At 40.7% G+C, this 22,721-nt stretch overlaps 1 protein-coding gene across 1 annotated transcript in view; it reads right to left on the bottom strand.

Moving 5' to 3' along the window:
• Positions 1-21,920, bottom strand: part of SRPK1 (SRSF protein kinase 1) — a 37,263-nt gene extending 15,343 nt beyond the window's left edge. Inside the window, exons 1-7 of the mRNA XM_063140784.1 lie at positions 21,611-21,920; positions 21,018-21,078; positions 7,213-7,331; positions 2,612-2,720; positions 2,194-2,281; positions 1,493-1,580; positions 708-814 (exon numbers count right to left, since the gene is read on the bottom strand). Coding sequence (XP_062996854.1) covers positions 708-814; positions 1,493-1,580; positions 2,194-2,281; positions 2,612-2,720; positions 7,213-7,331; positions 21,018-21,078; positions 21,611-21,920 — 882 coding nt within the window. The remainder of the gene's footprint in view (positions 1-707; positions 815-1,492; positions 1,581-2,193; positions 2,282-2,611; positions 2,721-7,212; positions 7,332-21,017; positions 21,079-21,610) is intronic.
• Between the last annotated feature and the right edge of the window lie 801 nt (positions 21,921-22,721).

The raw sequence follows: 22,721 nt of genomic DNA on the forward strand, positions 1-22,721 counted from the left end.
GATCAAAGCAAATTGAAACAGTCATTGAGCAGACTGAGACACACAGGCACAGCCTTTTTCCATCTCACACCCCTTTCGGAATTTTGCAGCCTTCGTGGGGTGTGTGTGTACTGTCTGAAGGCCCATGAGACAGCCACCTTTCTGCAGCTAGACAGGTCTGGGACTGGTCAGTGCTTGGAGGGGAGATCACCTTGAGTTCCACAAGGGAAGAAAAGTGGTATACATATGTAATAAATAAATAAATGCATACATACATACACAGCCTGGGATTTCCCAGGGTATGCAGCAACCTATCTCTTGTTTATTAATGGCTTTGTTTTGCTTCCAAACCACTCAAAATAATGTCACTGATTTTGCTGTTAGAAGAAATAACCTAGAAGTTAGAAGGCAATAATAAACTCTTGAACTGGCCCACCGATTCACAGCACTTGTTTACTATTCTTAAACATTGAGTAAAGACAGCTTAATCTTCCTTCCTAGGATCCTAGAGCAATTGGATGATGGGATTTCCACTACGGCAAGGTAAGATCAGTTCCGTCAGCAGCAACTGACAAGAGAGATCACAGGGCATCTTCAGCTGCACACTCATTCTACAGCATATGCTTCACCAAAGCATAAAGCTGAAAGCCAGTCTACTTTAAAGAAGCTTCTTACACTTGACAGCATGCAAATTTAAGCAAAGTAATTCCAAATTAGGTGGAACATGCCTGGTGGATGATTCTTTTTACACAGAGTAGTGGAAGCCCCTGATAATTCGATTTGATGATCCATTTCAGAAGATGATGCCCTAAAACTTCAAATACCATACAAATATCTGTAGTTGTGTCAAGGTTGAATTTGCTGGGATATTTAGCATCTTAGCCATTGCTGAAAATATAGCCACTCTCAGAAAAAATTGCATGATTCGTAGATTCCTTCTTTCCCTAGCCTTGCTGCTTGCAATTTTCTAAAGCATCTGTAATACTATTACAAAGTGGCAAGGGTAACATTACATCAGGAAGTATGAATGGAGTTATTCCAGTAGCCTTATATAATTTCACCACTAAGCTCCCTGCACACTGTGATGCCAACACATTATAAGACACCATAGATGAAGTCAGATCAGATCCCAAACAAACAATATTTTTTTTTAAAAAAAAGCTTCCTCTCCTCTTCAAACATACAAAAATTCTCTTACCACTCTCATTTAGGAAGTGTTTGTGTGTGCAGGTAAAGATCACAGTATCATATATGTGTTTGTGTTTTAAAGATCATGAGTTCTAACCAGCATCCATGGGCAGAACAGGGTGAGCTTGCTATACAGTTACCAACAATTCTGATCTTATGCCTTCCAGACAGTGCAATGCTCCAAGGTGAGTGACATGCTTATACATTTGTTGTGGATAAAGAATGCTAGAGATAATTTTCCTCTCCTGCTGCCATTACAACAACAGATGTGTATGATTTTGTACTTAACTCCCTGACCTTACAGGCTGTTCTATTAAAAGGATACGGGAACCATTCACTCCTGAAATTTTGAAGTCATCTAATAACTGAACCACCCTCTCTCTATTTGGATCATCTGGGTCAGTGTTGCGGACCTGTAGTGAAAAGAAAAAAATAACATCACAAGAAATTCTTTAATGAATGAAAAATCTCTCTGCGAAATTTCATAGGTTTCTGAGGCTCTTGCTAAATCCTCATCCCATGTAATTTCTTTTTAGGAAATTGAAGTATCAAGTATGTTAACATTTCTGACCATTGTTACATAGCCAGATTCCTATGTCCACAGGTATGTTATCTCAGAAACTGTACTGATGCTGTTCTATTTCATGAGCTTGTGTTTCTTTCCCTCAGCTCCTTCATAAAAATCCCTTGAAAACATATTGCTGAATGCATGAAAGTAAGGTTAGCACCTAAGCTAACATGTTGACAGGACACCCAACTAATGATATAAGCAGCAAAACCAAATTTGGGATTAATTTACCCACTCTCACAGATTACAATATCTATATCCTATCATCTTTTCAAATGCCCTAGAAATGTACCCTTTACAGATTAAAGGATAATAATAAAATGCCTAATTCTGCTTCTATATACAGTGCTTTCCTTTTCATCTATTACAGAAAAACAAATCTGCTAGAGCAATGTGCCACTAATGTTTTTAAAGGATATACAATCTAAAGTTACATTGTAATGACTGTGGATACTCACAGATTTTAGCAGTTTGATTTCATCCAATGCTGTTTCTGTGTAGTGTTCAGCACTCTTTACAACTTTCATTGCCACAAACCTCTTCCCCCTAAATGGACACAAAAGTTTAGTACTAAACTGTTTTTGGGAACCAGCCAATACTTCCTATGCAAAACTAAAAAATAAATAAATCATTCCTGAACGATAGTTTTCCCCAAGGTCTATGAAAAGCTAATTAAAAGCAATAACATTCAAGGACAAATGTATGTATCAATCTCAGTGTGCAACCTGAACATAGTATTGTTACCATTCTGTTTACATGAGATGAATGCTTTGAACTTGAAAACAGGTAGGAATTTGCTGAGGAAAACTCTCATGTTAGTCTATAACAGTATCCTGAGCAACTAGCAGAAATTTCATCCAAAAAACAAAGACTTACTGGATGTCCCAAGACAACCACACTGTGGAAAAGTGTCCCCATCCCAGTTTCCGGATCACATGGTATCTTCCATTGAACAGATCCCCTATTTTTACAAGATGATAGCCCCCTAGGAAATGTAAAAACAATAGGTCAAGAAACTACAGTGATAGTGAGGTACTCACAAGCTGGTCTACACACCCTTGTCAGCATTTAATCTCAAACAGAACATCGTTTGACAGTACATAGCTGTTGGCAGAGTCATTTAATTTCTTCATTTTGGAAATAAATCCTATGCAAATGAACCCCACTGGTTTACCAAATAGCAAACACAGTCACAGTATAGAGTGAATGGGGCATTTGTTTCTTCAGCTTCTGGAGAGGAAATAGCCCTACAATGTGCTATTCCTCTCGTCAGATTGATTGTGAGGAAGACAACAACGCAACATAGCTATCTGCAGAGGGAGCTCTCCAATCTGTTGATTTTCATACTAAAATAACTCCCTACGGGTGCAATCCTATGCATGTTTAGAAAGAAGAAAGTTCTGCAACTGCCAAAATGTTCAGCATGGCTAGTTGGGGATGCTGGGAGTTGTAAATGTGGTGACATAATCCACCAACCCCAATCTAGTTTATTCAATTGCTAGAATAGCTACATAATGTCAGGGGTGGGGCGGGGGGAGAGGGAACAGACAGATAATGGTTCTGGTTAATTAACCCATAAATTGCAGGGATACTTACCACGTGCGAGACACTTCCTGTTTACATTAACCACCCTCGAATGCTGCCTTCGAGGGTTGTTCCCATGACATCTGAAAAGGGGCACTTGGAGTTGTTGTTGTATTTGTATATTTATTTATTTATTATTACATATTTATATTGCCCAACAGCCACAGCTCTCTGGCAGTATACAATTAAAAGCACCCCCAAGTTAACACATAGCTTGTTCTTGGGTTAAACAACCTCCAGTTAACATCAGATTTGCTGCTGGATGCCACTGGCACAAAATCCCAAATTGCTCTGCAATTTGTGAGTTACTTAACCCATGATTTGCTGCTGGACACCACAGTGGCATCTGAACAGAGTCTGTATATTACTAACTGTTCCCACTGAGCAATACTTAGAAAATCTGTAGTTAATAAGGCTTTCCTGTGCCCTCGAAAGGGATAGGAATGCCACCACAGCAATTTTTAAAAATCTTTGTATCAGGTGCCATCTGCTGCTGATCAGGGCAAACAGATGCATCCTTCAAGCACAACTTCAGCTGGGAAAGGGTGTTAATTTGTAAGGTCCAGTCACAGGATTCACAAGACCAGTTGATTGTTTCTAGCTATTACCTCATAAGACCCTGAGCTCATGAAATAGCAGAACTACTCAGCTAAAGCACAGCAATGTCCTGAAAGAACAGGACCCTAGCAAGTCTTTAAGGTTTCCACAATGAGGAGCCATAGTCATTAAAAATTAGAATGATTTGATGGGCAATGTGCTCAGCATTAAGGTCACATTGAAGACATTTCCAGTCTGTGCGCCACTACTAATACATGTATTTTATGTACATAACTAACCACAAAAACAATACCAAGGCACACTCAGTCCCTGCCTGCCTCTGTTTTAAGAGCTTGCTCAACATTTACAGAAAATAAGGTATCGAGAGAGAAGAGAGATGCTTGGTCAGATGGGTTGCAAGGGAAGTTAAATGATAAAGGTGTCTGCCGCTGAATTATTCACAATGCCGCTTACCTTTGGCAGCACTAGATTAAAAACAACAACGGGGACACAAAGAGGTCATAAGCAGCCCTGTCAGACACTCTTGCCCAATTCTCACATGCCCCTTGTGTTGTGATTTCCACCACCACAATGATTTGCAAGGGGGGTATAAACAGTGTGTGAAGGGGCATGTGTGAAGCAGTTCACACATAGCCACTACTCAAAGTCACCCCACCTTATATGAGAGATGCCTCACAGACAAACAAGGCTTCCCATCTAGTTTGGACCCCACACAACTTGCCACGAGGGCTGCAAGGTAGTGTGAGGATTGGACCAGAGACAAGCATGTGCCTAATGCCATTTTGAAAGCCTGGCGCTATACAGGCGCAATTTTGCTCCTCAAGGTGAGCAGGTAAACAGTATTTGCTCTCACTGGAATCTTATATAAACATCTATAAGTTTCTCTCACCAAATGTATAACTTTAAAACAACCAACCCAGAAGGCACAATAGGTATATAGGCACCAGATTACAACTGTAGGAAAGTGAGGAAGGGGAAAACTGTGGTCTTCCAGATGCTGTTAGACTCCAGTGCCCCTCAACCCCAGCCAGTAGTGCCTGTGATTAGAGCTGATGTGAATGTCAGTTCAACAACATGCAGAGGGCCACAGGTTCTTCACGCCTCCACTAGAATCAATCCCAGCAACAGCTGGCTCCAGCTCTCTTGCCAAATGCAGGGGGTGAGGAGGGCGAAAGAAAGAGACACAAAATGACGATTGCCATGCAGCTCCTTTTTCTGTTCTTTTTTTAAACAAGGAACAAAGATACATAGGGTAAGGCAAAGATTAAGTCAGGAAAATCACTTACTATTCTATGGGGAAGGACATGCCTTTGAAAAAGGGGCAGTGCTTTGCGTAGGGTCTCACAGGCCAGGTGGGGAAGCCTCATGGGCAGAATCACTCCTTGCCTATGCCACATGCATCTTCAATTATCTCACCACAGCTAATCAAATTTAGAAGTGCCCTGAAGAGACAGCTTCAGTAAAAAAACAAAAAAACCCACCCATACAAACAAACAAACATTCAACTGGCTTTGTGTTCCACCAATGTTCCACCTGCAATCAATTCCAGGACTGCCTTAGCAACCTTACAGAGCTTTCTGTTCAACAATTTATGGATCACGTGCCACCCTTCAAATACTTTCAATAGATGCCTTGAAATTCATAGTACACTCTGAAAAACTATTCAACCAAATATGCTACAATAGTTCTATGTACTAATCAGAACTACTTTTCATGATGCAGTCTTCCCTCCTACAACATAACTTCAAATAAAAAAGCATTAAGAGTGCATGCTTTCTACGCAATTCTTCTTCTGATAGCCATACCAAGTCACTGCACCACTGTGACTCATGAGAACACCACGTTCTGTTTGGTCACTCAATTGTACACCTACACACATTTCATGACAAGATTGCATGGTTTGCAGATGGTCCCACCTGCTTTTAAAAGGGAAAAGAAACTAAGACTCTTAATTCTATGTTGTCAGTGTATCTTTGCTTCTAGCCTTTAGAAATTACTAATTTAGATGAGGTGCACAAAATGACAATATAGAACGAGGAAACAATATCCTACTTCAAAAAACACACACCTTGAATGCATTTCTATTGAGTGCTTTGGATTTTTTTTTATATTTCTGGATCGGTACACTACGCTAGAGAACAGAAGAACTATAAGCCAGCTTTGTTTTTAAACATTCACACCTGGGGGCCACAGGCGACAAGGAATTTCATCCAGGCGAGCAATTGAGCTGTTTGGCGGAGGAGCGCTCTGACCTTCCTCCAGCAGCTTACGGAGTTTCTATGCTGAGCACAGAAACACAGTGGGCTGGCAGTGGAAACTGAGAGATGTGTTCAGCTGCTCCTGTGCACCTAGCACAGAAACCAAGTGGGCAGAGGCACGGAGCACTCTGGGTCTCCTCTGCCACCTTGCTGGACTTCTAGCCTGAATGTTTTGTTATTAACCTGCTTTTTGTTCATAAGAATTGGCAAAGACATTATGAAGGGCTCCCTCTGTCCATGACCAGTTACTCATGAATGAAAATCAGGTTTGTAAAAACCATTTCCAGTGATAGTAATTTGGGTGGCCTAATTTGCAAGGCTGATATAAATTACGCTGGAGGCAGTTTTGCTTTACTAGTACCCTTTGACAATCTCTCCCAAAATGCTCTAGGTTCTGGCAAACCATGGCTTGCAAATGGGGAGCAATCTCAAGGATGTAGGCTCTCTCCAACTGGACAGAATTCCATCCTACCTGGTCCAAATTCCATCTCTCCATGGGGTTAATCCTATCAACCTGTGAAATAGCCTCTTTAATGGAGGCGATGCGGCTTTCGAACTCCCTGTCCTCCCCCCCACTACAGGAACCTACCAGGTGGTATAATTGTAGGCATTAAATTAAGGTGTTTCCTTATTTTACCTGGCTTTTAACTTGCCATATTTATTATCTATTTGCTTGTGTGTTATTTCCTGGACATTTTTTTTCTTTAACTGCATTTTTATACTTCTGATGTTAATTCTGCCATTTTGATATTATCTTTGCTTTTTGTTGAAAGCATGAACATATTTTAATGGAAAGGATAGAGATATATTACATGTAAATAAAAAGAAATACTAATAGCCTCATCTCACACTTAATAACTCAAGTTGATTTGTTTAACAAAGACCTAGCCTGGTGAATGACTAGCCTTATTATAAACAGCATTAAGTCTATCAAGCCATGATGTAATCCCTCTAAATGAGATCTCATTTAAATGAACAAAGCAAATTTCTATACACGGAAAGTACCAAGCCAGATTTACAGCTTTAATTACTGATCTAAAATTTGGAGACTGAAGTTGTAAAATGATGACCTCTCACCTTTGCAATAATCATTGGGGTCTTCCTGCTCGTCATCATCTGATCCCAGGATTTCCTCTTCTTGCTCAGGGAGATCATTTTCTGAATGAGTGGCAGGGCCTCGATGTTGAGTTTCAGGCCTGGGGGACATGATACATTCATAAACCATACGAGGTTTTTTTACTGCATGTGAGCCCTCAGACAGAGGAAGAGAGATTATACAAAGACTAAAATGCTGTTTGAGGATGGATAATGACAGGTAAAAAAGTTTCTATTTTTTTAAAAAGTCAAGCCTTTGAATTCAAGATGTACCACATCTGTCTTCGATTATTATGGTTAAGCTGGGTAGAACAAACCACCTCACCTCAAATACTTCAGAGCAATGATCCAATGGACATGCGGTTTGCTCCACATATGCAGAAAGTCTTCTTAGACCCACTCCCTTCTGAAAACAGGTCTTTAGGCATCCCAAGAAAATTATTCCTGAAAACTGGGCAAACTTTAGGGGCAGCCTCTGATGCAACACAAAAAGTTAGCCAACACAGGCGTAGCATCACTCCATGGCTAGGCTAATTAGAACTCCATGGACTCACATACTCCTCTCTCTTCATACACTCCCATCTTTTCTGTTTCAGAACTAACTTCAATTAGCAATACATGTGCACTGGCATTTTGTCAGTCACAGCTACCTCAAACGTATTTGCATATTTACTTCTAAGCCTACTTGTGAACTGTGTTTTGGCACTAACACCAAAGTACACCTAAGTCTCAACATACTTAGCTCTGAAGGAGGAAGGAATGAGCAACCCTGGGGTGTTCTCCCAATTGCTAACCAATAATTACATAAAGTTGTTATAATTCCTGTGACTTTGAAGTTGGTATCTGAAAAGAGTAAATGCCAATACCTAATCTCAGCTAGTTGAAACTATTCTTTAATAAGGCAACATGCATGCCTGGTTTCTAATCTAAAAATCATATCCATCACATAACAACTCCCCCCGCCCCATACTAGGAGCTATTACAACATTTGCAGTTACAACTTCAATGTTGCTTTTATACATGTTCACATTTGTTGCATCTCTTTAGCCATCCCTTAACGCTATTTTATACACTCCCAACCAGCACAAACAGAATTTAGAGATGCTTGGTATGTTATATTGTTTTAACTGTCCACCTAAAGTGTGAATGCAATGAATACGTATTTATAGCAGGTACATTTTCCGGAGCACCAGAATTGGCTGAAGCTCCCTGTTGAGAATGCAGTTGGTAGCAAATCTCGATCTGCTGCTGCATGATGAGTGAAATGGTCCTCAATGGCCACTGCATTCAAATCTCTTCTCAATATCCGAAATACAAAAGTTTCAAAAGATATAAGTCATAACACTCTTAACACTATCACCAAGTGGAGCTGAGCTTTATGCTACATTTTGTCTGGAATATAAAAGATCTAGAACTGGAGGCCACTGGGGCAAATCCAACACCTGAGGGGTGGACATATGTCCTCACAACTGCCAAGCCAGAGGTGAAGGAGGGTCTCAAGGGAGTTGCCAGGTGCAGCAGTGGAATTTGCCAGGCAGCCACTTGCAGAAGTGCAATTTGGGGACCTTGGCCCTGCCAACCACCATCTACTCAGAACAGACCTCCAGAAAAACTAGCTGCTTAGCCAGGAATACAATATGGAGGTTACATCACCAACTCCTTCATGCTGCTTAGAGATGTTCTACTGGTAGTAGAGTAGGACAATGCCTGAATTAGGAATCAGTGCTGATGGCTCATAGAACTTGTCCGGTGAAAGCTACTTAGTGATGGGTTCAGAGGATGGAAAATTCTGGGATTCTGAATTATTTTCTACAGATAGCCCCTTGGAGTGACTTCGCTTCACTCATCATCTTATTGCAGATACCTATATACATTCCAGCCTTAGAAGTAACTCAGTGGGCTTCCAGAAAGCAGGACAGCAACATCTTTGGAAGTCACTCAAAATCAGCATTTCATGTGGATATATGGTAATAAAGGTGAACAAAAAAAGGTATGTTTTCAGTAGGAAAAATGACTATGCACATTTAGAAACATTTAACTTCAAGTAGCACAGTAGTGGTTGGCAGGCTTAGATTGTTGCAATGACCCAAGTTGTACTGTGAATTTTGTATAATGACCAAGAGAAACAGGCTAGTGTTACTAAACCCTTAGAATTATTGAAATTTCCCCCTTCTTTTTAAGAAAACAATTGCTATATAGTTTTTGCAATACATCAATTAGTCCTTTTGTGAAATGTCTGGTTTCATAACACAACTGTAATCTATTGTGGGGTTTGGTGAAGGAATGTTTAAACTGCAAAAGCTGGTATACCAACAAATAGTGCTCATATACACTTCTGGAACATATGAAAGCATTTTGATGTGAACCTCCTCCCCACCCACCCCACCCCCTCCCCTTTTCTTGCAGATTTACTTTAATTTCCTACATATTTCTTTGGCAAGTATTAAAAGTCAAATCTGCACATTAAGCCTACTGTGAACGGAACACACACAGGGATAACATGAAGCCAATTGTAAAGTAGTATAGTTTAATATGAGCTTTGACAGCTGGAGGCAATGAAAAAAATAGAATGCTAATCAATAAATCCTGAACCGAGAGAAGAAACAAATATGGATAAAATCAGTATGATCCATCTAGAAGCCACACCCATCATAGCAAAGCTATTTTTGTTAATTACATCATAAATACCAGAACAATTGTTAAGTATATTATGTAGTTCTTCAATTAGACAATGCTTTAGGGAAAGCATGAGCAATGAATTAGATTTAGTTAACTCTCAGTGGTAATGCTCCAATCAAAGATGCTGTTTAAAATGCCACAGATATTCTGCAATTACTGATCTCTTCAACAAGCACAATTTTCCTGCAGCAAGGAAGTTACTAGAAAGCCTCCACAAAGGTTTTGAGAACTGCTATGATCCTTTATCTAACGGAAGTCAAAATTTCATCACACAAACTAAGAAAGCTCACCATCTTTACAATTAAGCATTTCAAGTCCTTATACTTCCAAAATGAGTTATGATTTGCCAGGCAGTAAAAGAAATATGTAACACTGCAAAGACACGATTGCATTTCAAAGGCAACACTGTCACTACTATTATTTGTAAAGTATGTGTACTTTTCCTATTAAATCCTTAAAAATATAATCCCTTTAATTGTTCTTGCCTCACCCTTCCTAAAATACACCCAAAACCAATGTTGATAGAGACCAGAACTGTAAAACATGCACATACTGTACAAAGAATTCAGAACCCAAAAGTATATTATAAAAAACAACAAGGATTCATTCAAATAAATTGGTTCATCAAAAGACAGAGAAACCGACAAGCATCTTCCTATCTATTTCTGCCATTCAAACAATTCAGAAGCAGCTTACAAGAAGGGACAAAAGGCTGATGTGAGAGTTCCAGAGATTGAATTTCAATGAACAGAATTGCTACACAGCTAGAAACACACTAAATGCTAACAGAAGCCTTGAAAGCATTTGTTTTAGTCTATCAGAACATTTTGCAGCTATCCACCACAGGCTTCTGAACATCTTCTTGCTTTTACAGCTTAACTTCACTGGATTTGTTCTCAAGCAAAGTGTCTGATAAAGATTATATGCCGGAGGCAAGGGGGAATGACAATTGAATTCATGTTCTCAGAAAGATTTATGTGTTTTCCTGTCATAAAAGTCCTTATAAAGGGAATCAAAGTCCCCTTTCCCCCCGCAACAAAACTGGAAGGGAAAAAAGGAAAGCATACCTGCATGAAGCACGGACTCCCATTGATGAAGGTATCTCTGAAGATGGACCAACAGTTTTCGAAAGAGCCATCAAAAATCAAACGGCTCACTGGTCCAGGTAACGGAGTGTATAAATTGCATGCAGGGTGCTGGCTGTTCCTAAACACAGCAAAGCTTTGTGCAGAAGCAAGAGAGAAAAGGAATCTGCCTCCACCACCTAGCTGCAGATGCATAGCACTGCATTGCAGGTAAATGGCTTGCAGCATCACTGGAGAGGGTTGATCTCAGCTGATTTGCTTCCTGCAAAAATTTAGCCACCCTCTAGAATGACCAAAGATTCATTATTTTCCTCTGATGTTTACCAGCTTCCAAAGTCTTTCCAGAGACACAACTTTGTTGTCCAGGTTTCCTTTCCCTGAACTGAGTCACCAGTTTCTTGTTCAATAACTCACATCCTTCCAAACTTGCAAAAAATCCACCATCACAGTAATGGCTTTTGATCATAGGCACTCTATGGCCAAGGCAGGAAGGAGATTTCAAAGTATGAAACCTATCGCTGCCCAAAGCAAAGTTGTAGGTAGCTATGACTTCTCTAGCTCTGCCTAAAGCAATTCTATGGAAAAGAAGGAAGAACATTTTACATAAAATCTTTATCCCACAAATTCCCACTAAGAGATAAACAAAGGAGAGATAAGTGCCAAGTTCATTCTTGGCTATGATATGTACTTCGGGCACATTTCCCCCTTTTGCTTCATCCTGACATTCTAGCACTTAACTGTACACAGGATCAAAAAATGATCATCGATAAAACCAAACAGTAACACATTTGACTATGTAAGAAGCAGCAGACAGCTGAAAAGGCACAGAAAAACATATATGAAGCAAGAGAAATGAAAACCCAACTGAAATGCACACTCTGAATAATTTGTGATCAGCAGCTCCTCCTGCAAACAAACTCAAGTTCTAAGCTACACATCCTATTCTTGAAAGAGGTACTCACTTCACTGTGACGAGTGGACATATACCACAAGGTACACTGCTCCTTCTCCACTGGCTGATTTACTCAGGAGGAGGAGAGCTGAAGTTGTTGGTTGCAAATGAACCTGCCAGGCTTCAGTTTTGGCTTGCCATTTCACTCACCCACCTGCAGTTCTTCCTCTCAAACTGAACTGCTCACAAGGAAGAACTGCAACCTACTGAGTGAGGCACCAGACTGAGGCCTTTTACTGCACATGGATCTACATGCTATTAAATGACACAAACAATTACTCACAGGTAATCCCTATGCTGTTCTGGGTGGGCATGTAATGCATGCAAGTGAAGAGCAGCACAAGTACTTAACCAGGGAAAAGAGGGACAAACTCTTGAAGAATTCCTTACACAAAAATCAGCTAGCTTTTTTTGTGGGAGAAACAGTGCCCGGAACTCTGAACTGTTGAGGGAGAAACTACCCAGCGCTTTAACCAAACAACAAACCTTGGGATAAAACTCTGGGTTGTTTCTCCCTCAGCACCAGAGTTCCAGTCTTGCATGTTGTAGAGCACAACCCAAGAACAGAGGTGGTCCTGGATTGTTTTGTGAACTGGAAACAAAGTGGAAGCAGCAAGCAGTCGGGAAACAGCATGTGCGCCAGAGCACAGCCCCAAAAACCCATGCGATGACATTACATCTGAACCGAGCCTCAGCAATCCCCTGCCTGCAAGCACAATTTGTTGTATATATACAACAAACATTTTAAGGCAGTTAAGCCATAAAAAAAGAAAAGAAAACCGTCAATCTTTGCAATTTTCATGGTAAAGCTCTACACCGGAAAGTTCCACTGTGTTTTCAGCATGATGCAAGCCTTAATTAGGAACATATATATTTTACCACAACCCTAACACACACACATAAAACTTGTCTCATTTAGTGAACAGTATTTGCATATACAATTCATGTAGTCAACAGTCCTCTACAAAAGTTGCCTACAACTCTACACCTATCATGAATGGGGCTCACTGGTGCATAATTGATGGAAAAATTGCACTCCTGGCTGTTTGATATAGTAATCTAGATAAAATAGGCTTTTGAGATATGACTATATAGTCATAAGGTATTACATCATGCTGTCTTGCAATAAGCATGTTTACTCCTTTATTCCCTATGTTTGAAAGAACAGAAAATGCATTAAAATTCATTTCCTATGAATAAAAATTAGTTGAGTCCTTACTCCTAAAAGCCAAAATTAAGTAAAACTCTTGCTGCTTCTTTCAGAAATCTAGGAATAGTTTTTGTTTTTCATTGTGTTAAAAAAAGAAAGAAACAGAAAACATGAGACAGTCACTAGCTTGGGAACTATAAAACTATATGGATTTATTAAGAAACAACGCCAGGGTTATTTGCTCTATTTTTCAAGTTGTACTCTGCTTACCTAGAAAACATATACTGGAGTACTTTGTTCATTATTTCTCCAGGCATTTATTCTCAAGATAAATGCTACCAAATTGTATGTTAGACCAATGAAAATGTTCAAAATGAAGATGACTACACTTCCATCCTTTTGTAACCATTAACTATTTGACATAGAAAATCTCTCTCAAGAAAAGTTTAAAAGGACCATTAATTTGTAGTTTTTTCTCATCATGATAAGTGAAGTTTCCATACTTCACAAAAAACGGGATCCCCAAAACACTATTCATGAGTATGGGCATTCATGAGCATGAACTATTCAATAAACATGTAGGTATATGTTGTTTACTTGGACTTTCAAAAGGCTTTTGATGAAGTGCCTCACCAAAGACTCCTGAGCAAACTTCGCAGACATGGAGTAAGAGGAGAAGTCCTCTTATGGATCATTAAATGGTTAAAGAACAGAAAGCAGAGATTAGGAATAAATGATCAATTCTCCAATGGAGGGATGTAAACAGTGGGGTCCAACACGGATCCATACCGGGACGAATGCTTTTCAATTTATTCATGAATGATCTGGAACTAGTGGTGAGCAGTGAAGTGGCCAAGTTTGTTGATAACACTAAATTATTTAGGGTAGTTAAAGCAAAAGGCATTTTTGTGAACTGCCAAGTGAGCTTCAGCTTTGGACAGTATAGAAATAGAATAAATAAAAATAAAAAGGGACTGTGAGGAGCTCCAAAATGACCTCTCCAAACTGGGAAAATAGACATCAAAATGGTAAATGTGGTTCAATGTGTAAAGTGATGCACATTGGGGCAAAAAATCCCAACTTCAAGAATAAGCTTGAACCATCCAGAGAGCTTCAGCTATGGGGCGGTATATAAATGTAATATATAAATAAATAAATAAATAATCTGATGGGATCTGAGCTAGCTGCGTCTGATCAAGAAAAAAGACCCAGGGGCTGTGGTTGGCAGCTTGATAAAAATGTCAACCCAGCATATGGGTGTTGTAAAAAAAAGGCAAACTCTGTGTTAGGTTGATTAGAAAAGAATTTGAAAATAAAACTGCCAGTATCATACTGCCCTTACACAAATCAATGGTGCCACCCACTTGGAATATGGTGTACAGTTCTCATCACTACCTTTAAAAAAGGATATTGAAAAGTTGAAAAGCATGCAGAAAAGGTTAACTAAGATGACCAAGGGGCTGATGCAACTCCCCTATGAGGGAAGTTTACAACATCTGGGATTGTTTAGCTTAGAAAAAAGGAGAGTAAGGGGAGACTTAATAGAGGTGTACAGAATTATGCATGGTGTGGGGAAACTTGATAGGGAGACTTTTTTTCTCTCCTTCATAATACTAGAACCTGGGACCATCCATGAAGCTGATGGTGCGAGATTCAAACAGATAAAAGGAAATACTTCTTCACAAAGTGCACAGTTAAAAACTATGGAATTCACTTCCACAAGATGTAGTGATGGCTGCCAATTAAAAGGGGATTGGAGAAATTCCTGGAGGATAAGGCTATCAATGCCTACTAGCCCTGATGGCTCTATGCTATCTCTAATATCAGAGGCAGTAAACCTATGTAGAACAGTTGCTGGAGTACATGAGCAAGAGGTTGCTGTTCCACTCATGTCCTGCTTGTGGGTTTCTCATGGGCCATTGTGTGAACAGAATGCTAGACTAGATGGACCCTTGATCTGATCCAGCATGACTCTTCTTATGTTCTTATTTAACTCCCAGCAAATAGGAATTTGGGTTTTAAAGGGTTTTCTCACATGACCCTTTGGGTATAGGAAGCAAAACAGAGGAGGCTGGAGAACTCAACACTGTAGCAATAGGGCAGGATTTCCTCACCCTAATTCCATTTTCTCCTTTTACCTAGTAGAGTGCTGATAATGGCAGAAGAACAGAACATACAGCAGACATACATATGTTTAAGAATATTAAAGACACCATGTTTGTGGCAGATAATATCTTTCAACACAAAGCATGGATGCATTTACTCAAAGGTAAATAGAACTGGTAAGTTTTATAGACATTGTACAAAGATAAATGCTATCTGTACTGTTTACATCATTTTTTGTATGCCAAAATCATGTTTTCCTCTTAGTCCTGCAAGTCCTTGGTGGCTACACGCTTCCGATATCCAGGAAGTAATTTCCATAGGGAACTGAACTGGTTCATACAATCATCAGTGAAAGGCAAATAGGGGAGAAGGATACAGAGGAGCAGCTATCTAGACCCCCTCCTCGATCCAATCAAAAAATCTCAACTTCAAGTATAATAATAATAATAATAATAATAATAATAATAATAATAATTTATATACTGCCCCATAGCCAAAGCTCTCTGGGTGGTTTACAAATTATAGCCTGATGGGATCTGAGCTGGCAGTGGCCAACCAAGAAAGAGATCTTGGGGTTGTGGTGGACAGCTTGATGAAAATGTCAACTCAGTGTGCGACTGCTGTAAAGAAGGCAAACTCCATGTTAGACATTATTAGAAAAGGAATTCAGAATAAAACTGCCAATATCATAGTGCCTTTATACAAATCAATGGTGCTACCACACTTAGAATACTGTGTATAATTCTGGCCACCACACCAAAACGAAGATATTGTAGAGCTGGAAAAAGTGCAGAAAGAGCAACTAAAATAATCAAGAGTCTGGATCATCTTTCCTATGAAGGAAGGTTACGACAGCTAGCATTGTTTAGCTTGGAAAAAGAAGGCTAAGGGGAGACCTGACAGAGGTGTGAAAAATTATGCATGATATGGAGAATGTAGATAGGGAGACATTTTTCTCCCTCTCCCAAAATATGACATTCCATATGAATTCCAAAACCATGGAATTCACTACCACAATATGTGGTGATGGCCACCAATTTGGATGGCTTTAAAAGGAGGTTGGATAAATTCCTGAAGGGGAAGGCTATTAATGGCTACTAGTCCTGATGGCTATGTGCTACCTCCTGTATCAGAGGAAGTAAGCCTATATACACCAGTTGCTGGGGAACACAGGTGGGAGGGTGCTGTTGCACCACATCCTGCTTATGGGTTCCTGACCACTGTGTGAACAGATGAACCCTTGGTCTGATCCAGCATGGCTCTTCTTATGTTCTTATGAGGGCATCTTGATCTCTACATCACAATCTACATCTCCTTTGGTGCCCCATAGCCCACCAAAGCCTAGCTGAAAGCCAGGGATGGTTGATAACTCCTCCCCTCAAAAATAGCCAAACGCTCAGGCTAATGCCGAGATGTGTTCACAACTGATCTCATACTAATGGTCTAGTTAACAACACTTTGTAGTTAGCATGTTACCGGTAAGAATGACTACTACAGCCATATTAAATGGCAAGAAACCCAGGCTTCCAATGTGTGCTCAATTGCCAGGAAGCATCATCCAGTCTAGGTGTCAAGTGTACAATGCACATACAGTATTTTCAAACATTTGTTGCATGCTTCTGTATGAATAGGATACACACTGTAAAACACCAGTTATATATATCAGTGTTATCTAGTAATGAACACTAGGCAGGAAGGCAATGAATATGGTTTACAGTGACCATAGCCTGTAATCCCATAAATGTAAACACTCCACATATATTGCCATTGATCACATCCATATTTAACCTTTGCCTCGAGTGCTCAATTCCTCTTCTTTTCAACTGTAAGCTTTCCGCAACCCTGTTCAACCCACATATAGTATCAAAGCTTGTCAAAAAACATTTGAGTAGGCAGGGATTTTTTTTTTTACGAAAGTTGGCTCTTTTCTTCTTTTACAAGACGGATGATTAACATCAGTATGAGTGGGCAGGTGGGTTAGCAACATTTTCTGTGGCCTTTTGCACTTATTTATTTCATATTTCTATTGCACCTCATCACTACACTTGATATGTCTTTCAATAAGCCATTGATAGCTATGTATACATAACAACATGAATGGTGCTCAAAATCATTCCATAAAAGGAGGCATCACTTGAAGCCAGTTTTCTTGGGGCTAAGCTCGTAGTTGCTATGAACAAAGAACCTTATCCATCAACTCTAGGGACACAATTCCTCTCTGCACAAGCAGCAACTCTGAGCAGAGAAATCCCCATAAGGTCCAGAGCCTATTTCCCATCCCCCAATGCAGTGTTTAGATGTGCGATGGGGAAAAGCGGAGGAGGACTGCAAGAGTATATAAAACACATGCATAGACCTCCAATTCCTTACAATAGCCTATTGTATACATGCCAATACTGGGGAGAAATGGGGCTCTGTTAAATCCTATGGGGTTTGTAGCGCAGGGAATATCGAGTTTTAAGTCTGGATAGTGCAGCAAAGCTCAGTTTCTGCTGTTTCTCTTTCTCCGCTGCTCTATGTTAAAAGATAGCCTTGGCTATTTTAAGGCTTTCAAAATTGCTAAAGTATTAGCCATCTTATATATGAAGGTTTGAGATAACACATGATTATTGCTGTCTATTGCCTAAATGGCAATAAGCAATATTAACTATTCTTGAAATTTTGTCAAGAACAGTTTTGACTGCTCTCTTCTAAGTAACTTTTTTAAAAAAGGAACTTTCCTGGAGCACTAGCATCAAATGTGAAGCTACTATCGCTGAACATCTTATAAAAATCATTCTACTCAAGCCTGTTCAAACAACAGAAATGCCTCAAAGGTATGGATCTGTGAAATCAGCAACAGATAGGAAGAAGCCAAAAGAGGCAAAGGATAAGAAAACATTATAAGTTGGTTTACACCATCACACTGTTGGTGCATCTAACCCAGTAGTTTCTGATTTACAAAGGTCTCAGAAGCAAAGGTCTATCCCAGTCCAGCTACCCAGATTCATTTAACTGCAACTGTCAGGGACTGAACCCATGACTTTCTGCAAAGCAGTACTTATTACTGCTCCTCCCCATCTGGAGAAGTCAAGGACTGAACTTGGGTTTTTATTTTTGCAAAACACAAGGTGTGTCTTCTCTCATACTGACCAAAACATAGGAACAGGAGAAAGGCTAGATTAGTATTGAAGGGCAGAACAGGACTAAAACCCATCTGAAGATGCAGCTTAGATGGAAGAAAATAGGAAAGACATATATTTATTGGAGATGACATATGATGGCATCTCTATACATATGTTTCTAGTGCCTGTGCAATCCAACCCTTACTTAGAAGCAAGTCCCACTGTGTTCAGTGGAGCTTATTCCCTCATAAGTATATTTAGTATTGCAGAGTTGAAAAACAGTAGCACTCAGTTAATTACTCTCACTAAATAATGCACAGCTTTGACTCAACTTTCTTCTCCGAAAACATTTACCCCTTAGCATGCACAATACAATTCTATGCACACTTACTTGAGAGTAAGTATCACTGAAATCAGCAGGACGTCTCAGCAGGACTACCAATTCTGTCCGCCCAGGACAGTATAGCAGCTATTTGGAGTAAAGTACCTACTTGTATAAATCAAGAGCAAAGCGCCTTCCAATATTTGAAAGCCATATGGGAACCCTGTTCTGCCTATGGGTGTAAAACAATCCTCTTGAGCTAATCAACTGCTCTGAGGGCTGTAGCATCCTTAAGGACAGGAGCTGCATTTCAGATAAGGAACTGTCAATCACTGAAAATTCTGTGATTAGTTAACTACCACCTCTTACTTCTACAGAAAGCTTGTGACATTACTGCCTAAATACCCATTCATGTTTAAAATAATTAGAGTAAATAATAAAAACCCGCATGTCTAAATTTAAACATTAGAGTGTGTTGTCAAAGCTGTGTGCTAGTCACAGCAATGGTGTGAAAAAAGGAAGAAATCCCTCCTATAAGTAGTTGCTGAAAAGTTTTAAGTAATTTCTGCTCTTCAGGTTGAAGGAGGTGTCCTTTTTCAGACTTACAATAGTCTTGTACAACCCAGAAAACACATCCTTATTACTTATTTGTTTGCTAAATTTTCCTGCAAGCATACATGCTCAATTGCCTATTTATTATTTTAAACTTTTCTATTTTTCAAGCTCTCTGGGTCTAAGATGCCTGATCATGACCATGCAAATAAGTATTCAAAAATCCAAGGCTGGCTAGAAGATAATAGCCAAGTGTAAATCTCAAATCTTCTCTGTGTTATATACCATTCTTCATACTTCATCTACATGAATAGAGTTTAACTATGTATATTTGATTTCTTCAAGGTATCCCACATTAAGAGCGTAATCCTATTGATTATGTTCTCGCATCTTGGAAGTCTCCAAACTTGGAGGCTTTCGAATTTCCTATGCTCTGCTGGACTGAAGCTGGCATGGGAGGAGGTGCGGCAGAGGCAATCTTTGCCTCTCCGTCGTCTGTCCTGGCTGATTTTTGCTAGACAAGCTTTTTAGCCCACCTGGTGAGGGTGCTTCAGAGGGGGAGGGAAGAAGTCTGGAGAAGGCTCAGGATAAATCATATCCTGGCCTCTCTGGGCTACTCCACTCCCTGCTCACCAGAATGCCCCCTATCTTCCTCCTCTGAGGTTGCTTTTCTGACCTCAGAGAGGCAGCCAGCACAGTTCTCTCTGCACCAGCTTTGAGGGGGAGTGGTCTGGGGTTGGATCTCCAACTCACCCTTCCTACGTCAGAGCACTGTCTATGACCTTGGGAGGGGTTTTCTGACCTGTGCTATGGTCCCTGGGACACCTGACCAGAGAGTACAGGACTGCACTCAGTTTAAAAGGTGTGTAAACAAGCAAATAACTGATCTACTTAACTTACAGAACTTATCTACTATTTCAGGTTAACCTGATTGCCTTAAAACAGAAGATCCAGTCAATGAATATGAGAACATCATCAAAAAGCTGTGTAAAGCTTACCATCTACAGAATCAACAGCAGAGTTCTGTGGCACCTTAAAGGCTAACAAAATTGTATTTTGACATCAACTTCCATGGGCACTGTTAAATTCATCAGTCTGTGAAGTGTTAACTTCAAATTGACCAATTTATATGCACATGCTTGGGGAGGGGGATGCAAACTCTGTTGTAAGAGGGCACTGAAATGCAGAAAGTACCGATAGTGAAAACTATTTTAACAGCTGCCATTCACAAAATATTGTTAGGTGATATTGTAGGCATGTGTAATGGTGAGCCAATAACATATACAGCATAATTAAAATCACAATATTATCCTTATTGAAAGCACAGGAAATAAGAGTTGAATCTTTTGAATCAATTTCAAATTGATATCAGTGTTTGAAATTCCTTTGTTCAAGAATGGTTATCACTTTATGGTTAACACTGATGAAATGGATAATGCCCACAAGACTTTTTGCCAGGAAAGAACTATTAATCTTTATGGTGTCATAAGACTTTGTTGTTTTGCTGCAACAGACTAACATGGCTACCCATCTGGAAAGTCTATAGTATGCAATACATATAGAACTGTATTTGATTGTGCCTGTTTACATTATTTACAAAAAGCAGAAGAGTACCTGTCATTTTGAAAGGAGTGGATACATATGTGCTTTTAATACTGAGGCTGCCCCTTAGGGTGGACTTGTAAAGAGTCACTTAGGAGTGGGAAATTAGAAGATTCTTTATTCTGTTACAGAACAACGTTTATGAGACTAGCTTCCTCAAATCAGTTCAGGTACTTATGATCCTGACACCATTTTGCCTTTGCTTGAAATGGCAGGGGGTGGGGGTTACACTTACTTTCTCTGGGCCTTTTCTTTCTTGGCTTTGGTCCGCTTTTTTCGGGCTTGCAGTGCTAGAACTGGAACAAGATGAAAGAAAACGAGAAAGAACAGAAAGGAAGTTTTCGTTTGGTGAAGAGAAGAGCTCATTGTTAGCATCATCAACCCTGCCAGGCTTACTTTGGTTTATGGTTATCCCTATCTTTCCTCAAAAGCAGCATTAATCGCGGGCAAGCTCGATTAGAGAGAGCCACGCGTACACCAGACTATTTTACCCTCATTAAATAACAATGTCAGTGGAGGTCGGCTATTATGTCACCCTCTTTACCTCGCATACACAACGAGGTGGTGGTAGTGAGATAGACATTTGTCAGGAGGCCTGAAAAATAGGCAGTTACGTTCGGGAAGAACTCGAGGAAAGGCAACACGACACGAGAAAGAAAACAGAAGCCCGATCGTGTGAATTGGGGCAACACTGGAGAAAGCCCACCCCGAAAGGCCAGGGGGTGAACCCTGACTAGGAGAGCGGGGGTGTCGAGAGGGCCGGGGGAGGACGGCCGTTGCCTGACAAGAGAGAGGCGGAGGGGGGTCAGAGGGGCCAAGCGCACTCACCTTTCCGCTCCATGGCGGCCAGAGTCGGCAGCCCCCCCGAGCCCCCGCGCGTGCGCTCTAAAGATCTTCCCTGCGCCTGCGCTGGGCGCGGGCGAGCCGGTTGGCGCGTGCGTATGGTCGGTATCTTGGCGCGCCGTTGCGCGCGCCACCAAATCTCCTCCACGCCGCTGCTGTCACTTCCTTCCGAGCTGGGGCTGCTCAGGAAAGCCACTCCTCCTGGCTCTTCCAAACGGGTGCGGCACCGCCCCCTGCTCTGCATGAGAAGCTGGAGCCGCACATCAGGAGCCTCGCCCGCCTCTCCCTTTCCCATGTGCGGAGCGCATGCGCCACCTTCCCCTCCGGCCCTCTCGCGGTTTCGCAGGATTTAGTAGTGTCGAGGTGATGGGAGCCACGCAAAACCTCGCGCAACGCAAACATGAACGACGTGGTGTCGCTGGAGGTGGGATTGTGACGTGCCCGCTATCCGTTCTGACTGTGGGCGAGTTGTCAAGCCACATATAATCGGCATGGGACCATTAGACAGGCAGGACGCATTTTAGGGCGCAATCCTATGTATGATTAAACCAAAAGGCCTACAGCTCCCAGTATGCGCTAGCCGGCATACCTGGTCTGGGGCATGCTGGCAATTTCTGTCTAAACATGCCCAGGATTGCGCCTCTAGGCACCCACAAGCAAGCAGCACGTCCCAGGGATTGTGTTTTGCTATGTGCCTCTTGCACCAGCAGATGGTGTGGCAGCTCGCAGCAACTTGAAATTACCACAGGATTGGAAACCCATTTTTGTTTTTAACATACAAATGGAATTGGGTATAGCGATAAGGGTATTAGTGGCACGCATGGTAAATTTGAGGGCTCACTTTCCACTGTGTCGGTTTCTAGGTTTTGTGTTACGATCATATTCTTGAGGAATAACTATCTGCAGTTTTTCTATGTTTTTGAGTTCATTTTAATATTGAGTTTAAGACTGGACTTTGTATGAATTGCAACTCCATTTAATAGCTATATAGCAAAAAAAAGTTATTGCAATATACGCAGAGTATAATATGATTTTAGTGTACATATATTGCACTTGAAAATGGGCAGGAACTAGCAGTTGGATGCTACCGGTTCAA

This window comes from Elgaria multicarinata, chromosome 1 (genome assembly GCF_023053635.1).
Source record: "Elgaria multicarinata webbii isolate HBS135686 ecotype San Diego chromosome 1, rElgMul1.1.pri, whole genome shotgun sequence".
NCBI classification, from domain to species: domain Eukaryota; kingdom Metazoa; phylum Chordata; class Lepidosauria; order Squamata; family Anguidae; genus Elgaria; species Elgaria multicarinata.